Source organism: Protobothrops mucrosquamatus, unplaced genomic scaffold (genome assembly GCF_001527695.2).
Source record: "Protobothrops mucrosquamatus isolate PMUCROS unplaced genomic scaffold, P.Mucros_1.0 scaffold668, whole genome shotgun sequence".
In the NCBI taxonomy this organism is placed as follows: domain Eukaryota; kingdom Metazoa; phylum Chordata; class Lepidosauria; order Squamata; family Viperidae; genus Protobothrops; species Protobothrops mucrosquamatus.
In genome coordinates, this window is record NW_015386956.1 from 485,291 (window position 1) to 498,925 (window position 13,635).

General features: G+C 45.0%; 1 protein-coding gene across 1 annotated transcript; it reads right to left on the reverse strand.

Moving 5' to 3' along the window:
• Positions 1-965: 965 nt before the first annotated feature.
• On the reverse strand, positions 966-13,531 carry ST14 (suppression of tumorigenicity 14; the record flags this gene model as incomplete). The annotated part of the gene is made up of 12 exons (XM_015818039.1): positions 966-1,141; positions 1,837-1,973; positions 3,369-3,643; positions 5,202-5,388; positions 6,052-6,174; positions 7,523-7,636; positions 8,997-9,104; positions 9,260-9,364; positions 9,541-9,671; positions 10,787-10,896; positions 12,588-12,685; positions 13,392-13,531. Coding segments are annotated over 12 exons (1,690 nt in total), but the record flags the coding sequence as incomplete, so codon positions are not given.
• Positions 13,532-13,635: the final 104 nt, after the last annotated feature.

Below are 13,635 nucleotides of genomic sequence, written 5' to 3' on the forward strand. Positions count from 1 at the left end.
TTCCCTTAAAAAACGGCAAGGATGATGCTTCTTACGTTGCAGAGCAAATATGATTTTCAGTGCTTACCTCGTCAGTTTGACAAGGTTGTATTTTATAGATAATTCTGCACCGATATTGTGAAGTTCACTCAGGGGGATAGGGGGGAAAAAAAGAAGAAGTTATTTAATCAAAGAAATTGCTACCTTACCTCTGCTGCAAATAAATATTCAGAATTATCACTGGCCAGGAGCAAAAGACAGCTTTTTGTATCTCTCTGCTCCCCTCTAGTGGTCAACCAAGTTTTGCAGCGATATAGCCCCTAAATCAATCCAGGTAGCAAATCTGGAAATTGTCATAATTCCCTTTCGGTAAGAGTTCCAGGGCTTTGCACACTGGGATAGCAAAGATAGCAACCTTACTCTTAAGGGGGAATTTTAGGGGCAACGTTATAGGCCATAGGATAATCGCAGCTGGCATTGTGTTGGACACAACATAGAAAATGACAGAGCACCAAGCCCAGCGACCTGCAATTTGTTTTCTAAACAGGCAGCTTAGTCTTCTGTTCTTCCCAGTGCCATCTGTTTGGCGCTTGGGAAAAGAGGAGCCGGTATAATCCTATCTCAAATTGGTTCCAACCTTCCCTTGCACACCTGTGCCGAAGTCAGATCTGTGATGGAGCTCCAGGCCGGTCAAAAATCAGTTTGTGTTTAAATGAAGACACTGCGGTGATCTCAGGAGACAGAAGCAAGGAAAGAAGCAGTTGAAGGGCTCCCAGTTGAAGGGCAACGGTCCACGTACAATTAATCCAGTTGGGTCATCTGTTATCAAACCAACCTTCCCCACCCAGACCCAGAAGAACGAGAACAAAAGGAGAGAAGGAGGGAACGTTCTAAGACAGGGGTTCCCTTCACATCATGCGGGAAAGTCTTCTTCAATGGCCAGGTTCACCGACCTAGGCGAGGGAGCAGACGTGTGAACAATCCTAGTGGCAGAAACTACCTACACCCCTGTTTTCTCTTTGATCCATGTTCGTAACTTGGTGACCCGGGTGTAGACTCCTGGCTTGTTCCGGCGAGCGCAACCATCTCCCCAGCTGACTACACCAGCCAGGAACATCCTATTGTTAACTTCCACGCTAACAAGCGGTCCTCCAGAATCTCCCTAAAAGGAAATGAGGAAGCAGTTAATGAAGAACAGAGTCTCTGGTGCTCCCTTCATACTTCAAGGAGTTTTCTAAGGAGTTGCCGGGATTTGGATCAATCCTTGTATAGGCTGGACCTTCTAGAGCAGGAGTGTCTTACCTTGCCAACCTTAAGTTTTGTGGACTTCGACTCCCAGAATTCTCAAGCCCGCATGGCTGGCTGGGGAATTCTGGGAGCTGAAGTCCACAGGTCTGAAAGTTGCCAAGGTTGGACACACCCCTGTTCTAGAGGGAGATAAACAACAGAAGAAGACGGAGCAGAGTGATGTGGGCTGAGCACAGCCTATGTTCTATGTTCAGTGGCTCCTTTGTTGCCAAGTACCTACAACAGAGGTCCCCAACCTTTTGGGCACCAGGGACCAGTTCCATGGAGGGAGGTTTTTCCACGGACCGGAGGGGGCATGGTTTTCTGTGCTGCCTGCATCCCACAGATGGGGCCTTGTGTGGACTGGTTGCTGGCATGCCGCCGCCCAGTACTGGTCCATGGACCGTGGACCCCTGATCTACAATGATGGTAAAGGACCTCCAAATGCTGCTAAACAACTCTCTGCCATCTGGATGGACTGGCTGGAGCTGCTTACTAATTGCCATTGAGCATCATTTAAAGGTACTTGAAGTTCTTCACATCTTTAGAAGAAATTGCAAATTTTCTCACCTGGCAAGCATCAACTCCTCCGGTCAGGACTCCTACGCACATCATTTGTGCAGTGAGTTGATTGGCCAGTAGGGATTCACACATGGTCTGATTGATCACCCGGATTTCTGCCTTCTGCAAAATACTGGAAGGAGGACCTGCCAAAACCCAAAAAGATTTATGTGAGATTTAGGGAAGTCACATAATCCAAATTGGCAAACTGGCATGCATTTACAACAGTTGCAGCATCACAGGATCACCATTTGGGGCCTTCTAAGTCAGCTTCTGAGAAGCAAAATCAACGAGGAAAAGCCAAAATTCGCTTAGCAACCGTAGAAAAAAGGTCATAAACATGGACACGGTTCATTTAATGACTGCACTGGAAATTCCAAATCCTAACTGTGATTGTAAGTCGAGGACCACCTGTGATAGGACTCTAGGCATTTGGAGAAACCCCAAACAAATGGGGTTTTGAACAAATGGGGTTTTCAACAAGTTTTAGAATGTTGATTTATTTTGCGTAGCCTCCGTTGATACATCTTTGGTCTTTGCTCTTTATGACTTGCTTGCATTGCAATGGATGGAAACGAACCAAGGAGAGAAGTAACCTAGAAGTAAGCAGAAATTTCCTGACGGTGAGAACAATTAATCAGTGGAACGGCTTGCCTTCAGAAGTTGTGGATGCTCCATCACTGGAGGCTTTCAAGAAGAGACTGGACAACCCTTTGTCTAAAGTGGTATAGGGTCTCTTGCTTGAGCAGAGGGCTGGACTAGAAGACCTCCAAGGTCCCTTCCAACTCTATTATTCTATGTTCTATGATCATGAATCGAGGAAGAGGCAGACAATATTTTGCAACCTGTGCCAATAGCACAGCTATGATTACTTTCCGACATTTTAATAATGATGATAATGATGATGATGATGATGATGATGATGATGATGATGATGATGATGATAATGATGATGATGATGATGATGATGATGATAATGATGATAATGATGATGATGATGATGTTGGAAGGGACCTGGGAGGTCATCTAGTCCACCCCCTGCTCAGGCAGGAAACCCTATACCATTTCAGACAAATGGCTGTCCAGTCTCTTCTTAAAGACTTCCAGTGTTGGAGCATTCACCGCTTCTGGAGGCAGGTTGTTCCACTGGTTAATTGTTCTCACTGTCAGGAAGTTTCTCCTTAGTTCTAGGTTGCTTCTCTCCTTGATTAGTTTCCATCCGTTCCTTCTCGTCCTGCCTTCAGGTGCTTTGGAGAATAGCTTGACTCCCTCTTCTTTGTGGCAGCCCCTGAGATACTGGAACACTGCTATCATGTCCCCCCTCATCCTTCTCTTCATTAGACTAGACATACCCAATTCCAGCAGCCGCCCCTTATATGTTTTAGCCTCCAGTCCCCTAATCATCTTTTGTTGCCAACCACAAAAAAAATTCAGATGGAATCCCCTGCCCATTTACTTTTGTCCAAAACAAGCTGATTTGGTGCTAAGCCCTCTAATCTTTCCCCAAGGAGACCCTCTCACCTTCCCATTTCTTGACTCACCCATTTCTTGAGTCCTTCCCCACCCGGTCACCCAGATGGCTTTTCCTGCAGGGAACTCGTGGGTGGTATCAGGCAAACAGACAGGTATGATCTCTTTGGAAAAAGTGACAGGGCTGGCCAGCTCCATCACAGCAATGTCATAGTCGAAAGAGAAGTCATTGAAGAGCGAATGGCTGATGATTTGCTTGATAGCCTTTTTCTGAACGTGGCTATTTGACCTGGCCTCCTGATTCAGAAGACCCATGAAGGCTGTCCATAGGGAGGGATCGCTGTATCTGCAGGCACAGTAATGTATCTTGGTTAGCAAGGGCGAGACTAACAAGAACGTCTATGGCTGGGGTGGGGAACCTGGGCTCTTTTATGACTTGTGGACTTCAACTCCCAGAATTCCTGAGCCAGCCATGCATGGCTGGCTCAGGAATTCTGGGAGTTGAAGTCCACAAGTCATAAAAGAGCCCAGGTTTCCCACCTCTGGTCTTTGGAGATTCTCCATCATCCAGGTCATGGTTGTCCCAAAGATGCTTTTTCACGAGGCAACTGGACTTCCTTGTTTTTTCTTTGAAGACGTTTCGCTTCTCATCCAAGAAGCTTCTTCAGATCTGACTAGATCAGGGGTAGGCAACCTTGGCTCTTTTATGACTCGTGGACTTCAACTCCCAGAATTCCTGAGCCAGCATGGCTCAGCTTGTAAACCTCTCCCTTTCCTCTCAGCATGGCTGGCTCAGGAATTCTGGGAGTTGAAGTCCACCAGTCATAAAAGAGCCAAGGTTGCCTACTCCTGGACTAGATGATCCTTCCATTCCCCACCATCCAGTCAGAACTGAAGAAGCTTCTTGGATGAGAAGCGAAATGTCTTCAAAGAAAAAACAAGAAAGACCGGATGCCTCATGAAAAAGCATCTTTGCGATGACCAGCAAGAACATTTTTCAATACTTTTGACTTAACAACCACTTGTTTACTTTGAAGTTACAACAGCACTGAAAAACCTATGACCTGTTTTCACACTTACAACTGTTGCAGCATCCCCATGGTCACGTGATCCAAACGTGGATGCTTGGCAACTGGCATGAGGACTACCTGCATAAGGTTTGAAAGCTTGGGGCTTGGCTAGTACATGGATCTTGAGATCACGAGAAATTCAGCAAGGATTGGATGATTCCTGCTTATCTTACCTTGGTGTCTGACTCTGATAAGAAAGCCAGTATTGTCTTCTGCTTTCTCATACCAACATGGGATTCCTGCCATGGGATCAGGATACTTGATCAACCATCCCATCCCAATTCCATTGACCAGCCCCCAACCCGTCAAGCAGACAGGGCATGGTGTCTATCCCATTGGTCAAAAGCAGGGCTCTCCAAACTTGGCAACTTTAAGACTTGTGGACTTCAACTCTCAGAATTCCCCAGCCAGCATGGTGGGACCTTGGGAGGGCCTTCTCAGCTGCTATCCCCACCCTATGGAACAAGGCAAGACGAGCCCCCCACTCTTTTGGTTCCTTTACTTTAAACATTCCAAAAATATTTGGAAGAAATTGGAATAGAAGTAACCCCCAATCCAGGGGCCTTCAAACTTGGCAACTTTAAGATGTGTGGACTTCAACTCCCAGAATTCCTCAGCCAGCCCTGGCTGGCTGAGGAATTCTGGGAGTTGAAGTCCACACGTCTTAAAGTTGCCAAGTTTGAAGACCCCAGCCACAATCTTTCCACATAAGGCCAAAATAAGCACCTCTGGTTAACAATGACCATTTTGCTCATCAATACTGCTTGTAACATCCCCAAACAGATCAATTTTTTTAAAAAAACTTCTGAAACATGATAAAAAATCTCTACCTACCTGATGTAGTTCTTTTCAACAAAGCAATGGGCAGCCGTGACCAGCCACTTGTTGGATATCAAGGCAGCCCCACAGACATGACCCTCGCCCTGCACATGCAGGCTGACCTGCCAGGGCCATTCGCCCAAATCCGAATCCAGTCCACCCACAATCCGGGACTGCTTGCTATACGCACGGAGGCCACAGTCTAAAAGGAACAGATTTCAGACACACACCCAAAAAAGCTTCAGTCAGTTGGTCTCTTCAGTTAAGGAAGATGCCTGGGCATCATTCAAGACTTTCAACAAGAGTTTCCCACAATCCTTTGCAGGGGAAAAATATTCCCCAATATTCTGACACCCTTTTTAACCTCATGGCAAGAACTGAACTTCATTTTCATCCATTCCTCTCTGCATTAAGGGTTGTGAAAAATATTTGCAAGATGTTGGAATGGAAGTAACCCCCAATATCTCCACATAATGGCCAAATAAGAACCTCTGGCTAACAATGATCATTATGCCCATCAACCCTGCTTGTAATGTCCCCAGACACATCAAGACTAATGCTATAATATTCATAGTCACGTAGTCTTGACCTCTAGGTAGGACAGAAAGAACAAATATGGCCATCTAGGCCAAAGTAAGTTGTTCTACTTACTCAACTAAAAACCACCAAATGCAAACCATAATAACAACAGCAGCAACAACAAGAACAACAATAATAACAACAATAATAATAATAATAGTCAATGGTTTCTAAGTTTCCAACCCTTTCACCACAAGCTAGCTTAATTTTCCAAGACTGCTACATTTGTGAATTTATTCACTTCTCAGATTATCCACTTTCTCATATCACTAGGATCAGAACTCACCGCAATTATCTTCATCTGATTTGTCGCTGCAGTCTGTCGTTCCATCACATTCTGGATTCCTTTTGCTCACACACTGATTGTTGCGGCATTTGTATGTATATGCTTGACAGGAAACGTTGGCCACTTTGAGTGAAGCAGAGAGAAAAAAAATGTAATGTCAGAAGAGGAGGACACCAGGTGATGATGGGGACCATTGTGTTTGGTCAAAGAGCCCGGTGAGCGTCACCCAACGTAAAATGGAGCCCGGAAGTATCTGAATCTTTTCCAGAGCACTGCAACACCATGGAGAACTTGGCTACTTCCTTTCTAGGAAGTAGAACACACCATTTTTCTGACTGCCCTCAGCATGTCTACTTCCCTGAGGGTAAATTTTTAAGAAAAAGTACACAATACCCTCCAGAACACACATATTTTTTGGGGGTCAGGCGGCTCATAAACCTTCCTTGAGAATTCCAAAGAAAAACACACAGCTTTCAAATACAAACTATGCCAGAATCCTATTATTAAAAGTCATTAAAAAGAATTACACAGTAGGGAATGGAAACCAAAGCTACAGAAATGACGTTAATTAAAGGTTCCATGGCGACTGAACGGAGTTCATATGAAAAGGTCTGAAAGAATAAAAAATGTGTCGGCTTGGTTTGGAAACCGGGATCAACATGGCAATGGTTTTGAGAAGCTTCAGAGAAAAAGAACAGGCAATGTTGATGTGCTAGCCTTGAAGAACTAATCAATTACAATGTCCTGGTCAAATTGAGAGTGGGCAGTTTTGAAGAGCTTAGAGGAGGGGTCTTCAAACTTGGCAACTTTAAGACTTGTGGACTTCAAGTCTTAGAGGCTTTGAGTCTTCAAACATTTTTGGAGATGATCACTTCCTATTGTTGTTGTTTTTTTGTTTTAATTAACATGTTGAAAAAAAAGTGATGACCCAATGATCAGGGTTGATGCTTTCACAAAGTTGAAGAAAGCTTATTCAATTTGTTTCCCTCTGCCAATGTCCCACTCCTGAATGATGTGGAAATTAGGGACAAACCGAGTTTGTAGGGATAACCTATTACTCCTAGGACTTCATCTTTATATGTAGAAACAGAAAAGAAGGTTAGATGAAAAAAAAAATAGCAGGTATGTTAGGGATTACAATGCCTTCTTGATCCAATTTTGAATGGGTTCAACTGTTTGAACCAGGGGCTAACTCAGGGGTAGGCAACCATGCTGGCTCAGGAATTCTGGGAGTTGGAGACCACGAGTCATAAAAGAGCCAAGGTTGCCTACCCCTGGGCTAACCGCTTCTTCATAAGGAAAGCAGCGGTATGAACACAACCTGTGGACATCAGTTACCCGCATCTCCACTGCTCCCCAAGACCTGACCACAATGGACAAGACAACATCTACCTTCACTGCTTAGAAACCACAGTTTTCCCAGCTTCCCCCTCCCTTGGTCAGACTTTAGGACTAGTCTTACAGCCTTTACCGGAGCTGCACTCCCCCTCGTCGCTGCCGTCTTTGCAGTCAGCTTTTCCGTCGCATTTCTGCTGCGCTGGGATGCAATCGCCGTTACTGCACTTGAAGCTATCAGGAGGACATTCTGAGAAGGAAGAGAGAAATTGCAAGTTTCCATTGCTAGAGAAGAAGTCATTCCCACCAGCCACTATCTGTCATGGTAGGTCTGCTTCCACACTGGAGCTGATTTTTGCAAGACTCCCTCAAAAACCCCATTACACATAAAGGGTCCCAATCATCCTACTAAGAGAAAACAGAGTTTGTCGTCAGCCCTTCAAGTTAGGTCAAGCTAGAAATCCAATGTAATGAAGGTCAGTCTTATTATTATAAAGCTGTCGTATTTATCTGGCAGGTCTGAATGCAGACCTAGTTTAATGAAGAGAAGGACGAGGGGAGACATGATAGCAGTGTTCCAATATCTCAGGGGCTGCCACAAAGAAGAGGGAGTCAAGCTATTCTCCAAGGCGCCTGAAGGCAGGACAAGAAGCAACGGGTGGAAACTAATCAAGGAGAGAAGCAACCTAGAACTAAGGAGAAACTTCCTGACAGTTAGAACAATTAACCAATGGAACAACCTGCTTCCAGAAGCTGTGAATGTTCCAACACTGGAAGTTTTTAAGAAGAGACTGGACAGCCATTTGTCTGAAATGGTGTAGGGTTCCTGCCTGAGCAGGGGGTTGGACTAGATGACCTCCAAGGTCCCTTCCAACTTTATTATTATTATTATTATTATTATTATTATTATTATTATTATTATTATTATTATTATTATTATTATTATTATTATATCCTCGCTCCTTCCCTAGAACTTTGTGAGAACCTGGGAGGGACTTGTCTGAGATGTTTCCTTAGGTTACATTTCTGTCCTGGATTATACCTTATTTTACCCGACCATTTTACTTTATTTATATAAAACATTTATATAGCTGCCCATCCTTCAGCCAATTGTGGCAGCTCCCAATCAAAAAATTAAAAGACATATAAAATCATTTTTAAAACTACAAAGCACATCCAGTTATAACGTAAAACATTAAAATAAAATAAAATAATAAAATAATGTGTTATAGCTTCCTTCCCAACTAAGGTCAAGATAAGACATTAGTTGAGCTTGGAAAATGGGGAGGAATGAGTTTAGTTTGTGAGGTTTAAAATCTAATCTTTACATTTTCATGGAGATCCAATTATCCTTGGAGTTACCATCACCATGGCAATGGTTCTTCCTTCTATCCCTCAAGGCCATTCCATCTGTCCTCCACTCTTTCCAGCTTTAAGCTTTTTAGACTGTATAAACCCAGTTCGTGGTTTAACACACTGTGCAAAACTTCAAATTGTGGTTTAGTTAAGAAACCCCGGCTGGACAACTAAGAGGTTTGAACTCCTAGTTCCCACTAAGAGCGGTCAGTTCTTCATGGTCTAAATTTCTCCATCTCATGAAAATGACTCACCGCACTGCAGTTCATCGCTGTTGTCCCCACAGTCATTCACCGTGTCACAAAGCCAGTACTTTGGCTTGCACCAATTATTATGGCATCGGAATTGATTCGCAGTGCAAGCTGAAGAAGAAAAAGAAGAAGACCATCTGCCATGTAGTTATGGAAAGGCCTCCAACTGCTTTGGACCCTGTGGGCGATGCAGCCCACTGAAAAAGTAAACAAGCCTTGTGAGCATCCTCCGGACCCCCAAACAGAGCTAAAAAGGGGGAACCTACTGCAGTTTATCTCATCACTGGCATCTTGGCAGTCAAACCACCCATCACAGCGCCTTTCTTTGCTGACACAACGGCCACTTTTGCAGGTGAATTGCCCTGGGCAAGCTATAAGTCAACAAAGAGGAGGGGGAGAGAAAACAAATAAATATATTAATAGCGTACGTAGGTGAAAGCATCAAAGTATTCTGCTGCCTCAATGTTCCAATCTTTCCTAACTGAGAAGGTGCCTCATCCCACCACCTATCTCCCTAATTAATCTCACATTTGACATCTCCACTTACGGTCATTGGAGTCAAAGGACAAATACTCTGCCGAAAAGCCACTGTCCACGTGTGACTCATCTGAGTGGAAACGAACTGTAATTTTGTTGGTTTTACTCATTACCACAAATCTCTTGCTGGGCTGACAATACCTAAAGGATCACAAGAAGATAAAAATCAACCACAGGCCATTCATTCATTCATTCATTCATTCATTCATGATGAGATGCATACATAAATACATGAAATCACTCTCTCACACACACATATGCATGCACACACACATAATACAATGACAAGGTCTTCTAATTCTTTCAGTTATGCAAAATACAAAGCTAGTCAGGTCATCACGTCAATTAAAAACCAGGATCCATGAACACTGGCTGGCAATAGAATGCCACAATCCCAAATCCTTAATCACTACCCACATCGACACCAAACAACACCAGTTCAATTGGGGCAACACTAAAATCATCGGCCACGTTACCCCCCGCCACGCTCGTGAGTGCATCAAAGCCTGGCAGTCCACAAGCAATTCCATCCATAGACACATCGACCAATAACCAGCCTACGAACCCCTCAGAATCCAAATCAACCACTCAGCCAACCAGAGACAACACCGACCCTCAACCAACCCACACAAGCCCCCACTCCCACTAGCAATTCACCTCCCAAGGACCCTGATCGGATGTAACCTCCTCATCACAAGACCCATCACAAGCCTCCCACTGATGACTCACACCTGACCCATCCCAAGACCCTCAATCGACATACCCACGCCTGAAGCCCTTATAAACAGAAAAACGCGGACATCCCCTAAACTCCGCTGAAGATGTTACCTAGCCTGGTAACGAAACGTTTGGAAACCAACCCACAAGCTCGGTGAACGAACCTTCATCCTCATCTGAGAGTGCTAGGCATTTTTTTTTAAATCAGCAAGGACCTTTCATTTATGATATTTCTATCCTAAAAGATGGCAAGGGAATGCCTTAAAGGCCCTAAGTCAGGGGTAGGCAACCTTGGCTCTTTTATGACTCGTGGACTTCAACTCCCAGAATTCCTGAGCCAGCATGGCTCAGCTTGGAAACCTCTCCTTTTCCCCTCAGCATGGCTGGCTCAGGAATTCTGGGAGTTGAAGTCCACGAGTCATAAAAGAGCCAAGGTTGCCTACCCCTGCCCTAAGTGGATAAGACAGTTTTCTCTCTTGCCCAGTCGCAACAGCTACACAAGAACTGGTAATACGGGTTTACAAATGCCTGGCTCTTACCTGACACCGTTGATTTCCACATAATCTTTGGGGCAGGAGTTGGATGAGTCACCAGGATCCTCAAGGTAGAATTCATTGAAGCGTATCTTCACATTTTTGTTCTTAGGCACCTGAGAATGAGATTTAAAGTTGGCAGGGGTGGGCAGAGGAAAGAAGGAATAAACATTGATCTCACTCCCAAGCTAGTTGCCTTTTCCAACATTTTCTTAAAATACAACTAGGAACATTTTAAATAGCCCTGTTGCCTAACAGAACATACGAAGAAATCTAGCAATCTGGATCACCCTGGATCACCCTTTTCATCATAAAGTACAAACATGTGAAATCTAAAAATAGAACTTGAGCTGATTGATATTTCTGTTGGAGAAGAGGAATACCTAATTCATGCAATCATTATGCCACAGAGTCACTGTAGGACAATGATTTAGGCGTTGGACAAGATAGTGGTCAACTCATTGCATGACTGTGAACTGGTCACTACATTGCTTCAAGGTACAATAACAAATTAGAAGATACCATCATCTGAACTATATTAATCTTCAAAAGGAAGAGTGGGTTATAGATGCAGTAAATAAATACAGAGGTTGAATGTGGATTCACACACAGAGAACTTAGTTAGGATCACCTGCTGCATTAAATCATGGTTTGGTTTAGCCATGTTTGCTGAATAAGCCAGTTGGGATCAGTTCACACGTCATATTAAATCCAAACCCAATGAACCACATTATGGATTAGTGCACCGTGAGTGGTTCCCTTGCTTCACTATCAGGAATTCTTTTAAAAAGCCACATAAAATCAACTTGAGGGTTAGAGATGCACTTATTAAAATAGTAACCATAAGAAAGAAAGCTTTGGCTCTCTGCCCCACCCCCCATGGTTGAGTTGACATGATTTTGTCTTTTCAGACGCTTAAGAATAGATCACAGAGAAGCTCTTTTAACTCTTAACACCTTGATAGTTAGCCAGATCTGCCGGTTAGAAGCGCTCTCCCCTAGTCCAGTGGTGGCGAACCTATGGCATGTGTAACAGAGGCGGCATTCAGAGCCCTCTCTGTGGGCACATGCGCCATGCCCCAGAGATGGTAACTGTCCCTCTTTAACCAGCCGCCCGTTAACTTGCTGAGGTCCCACGTGGCCGGATGCATCCCAGCACGGCTGGTTTCCCTCCCCCCCTGCCCCATCCATCCTGGTCTCGCATGCTCTCCTTTTCCCAGGCATGACCCACTGCATCACCTCCTCAGCTGTTGGCTGGCCATCCAGCTCAGAGGCAGCTTCTCTGAACTGCTGGCGGCAGGCTGTGGAGCCCCAGAGTGCGCCGGTCGAGGAGCCAGCAGGCTGTGGCTGCTGACGGACACTGTCAGCCCCCATGCGCTCGCTGGCCTCTGTGTGCGGGGGCTGATGGTGTGAGACAGCAGCCGCCCCGGCCCCTGCCTCGCCTTGCCCTGTGACAATGGCACCCCCACCCTGCCTCGCCTCACCTCGCCTCACCCCACAGGACGAGCCTCCTGCCCACCGCCCCACCTACCAGAGACCCCCTAGATCTCCCCCAACCCTGCCTGGCCCCCACAGGCATCCCTCCCCATGAGCAACATCAAGGTGACCATGCCCACCTTGGCTACACCCACCCAGTCTGCCATGACCACGCCCACCCAGTGGGCCACCCCCACCTGGCACCCAGCGATAAATAAGTGGGTTTTGAGTTGCAGTTTGGGCACTCGGTCTCTAAAAGGTTCGCCATCACTGCCCTAGTCTATGCTGTACGCCCCAAAAGAAAAACAGAATTCGTACTTTGAAATTCTTACCTCTATATTCCATACACAATCCAAATCTGGAGGGTAGTGGGCTGGATAATAAGGAGTGGTGAAGTTTCCTGAGATGCCCCTCAAAACTCCACCGCAAGCTACAATTGGGGGGGGGAAACAAAATCTTATGAACCTTGTTTGTGGCTGGAAAAGAGGCATTTGTGCAGAACAGCCATTATTAATAAGAGGATGTCAACCGTTAACGGCCTGATTCAAAAGCATGGATATAACCCAGGAGACCAATTATGGTTACCTGTACACACCTGTCCATCAGCTCAATCCCATGCAATTTCAGCTCACTTCTCATTAGGAAGCATCATTAGAGTATCCGGAAGTGTGTATGGGGGGGAGTAGGGTGTTATTTATCACAACAACTCCTGAGTGAGGGGAAAAACCGGGCCCATGGTGCCTTATTATCCTCAAGACTTTCTCCCTCTCTAGCCTACTCATTTTTCACTCATCTTTATCTTCTACACTAGACTGAATCATTTACTTAATTAGGAGTGGACATTTTTTTTTCTGCTCGAATAACTTATTAATGAGTACAATGATGGGGAATGTCTGCTATTTCTTGAAGGAAATGTGGCTAAAGTGTAGCCAGGGTCAAAAGTGGCTAAGGTCATCCTTTTTTCTTGGACTTCTGGCCTCTACCTTTCTCATGTCTTCTTCCCTTTCTCTTAAGGAGAAAACTGTCAGAAAAAAGGAGTGATACGGTAGTACTGAATTCATTGTCAGGCCACACATCCCGCCAACCCATGAGCTTCTTTTTATCACCCCAAAATAGAAAGAATGACTTTTTCTTACATGTCATCTTTGGCATCTGGAAGAATTCTGCTTTGAACCCAGGATATCTTCCTTTTGCATCTGTACTTAGCATCACCAGGAGGACGTTTTGAGAGGAGATGAAAGTTAGGTTGTATGAAAAGTCAAAGCTCCCACATAACCTGTAAGAAAGGGAGGGAGAAGGGAGAAGGGAGGGAGGGAGAAGAGAGAAGGGAGAAGAGAGAAGGGAGAAAGGAGAAAGGAGAAGGGAGGGCGGGAGGGAGAA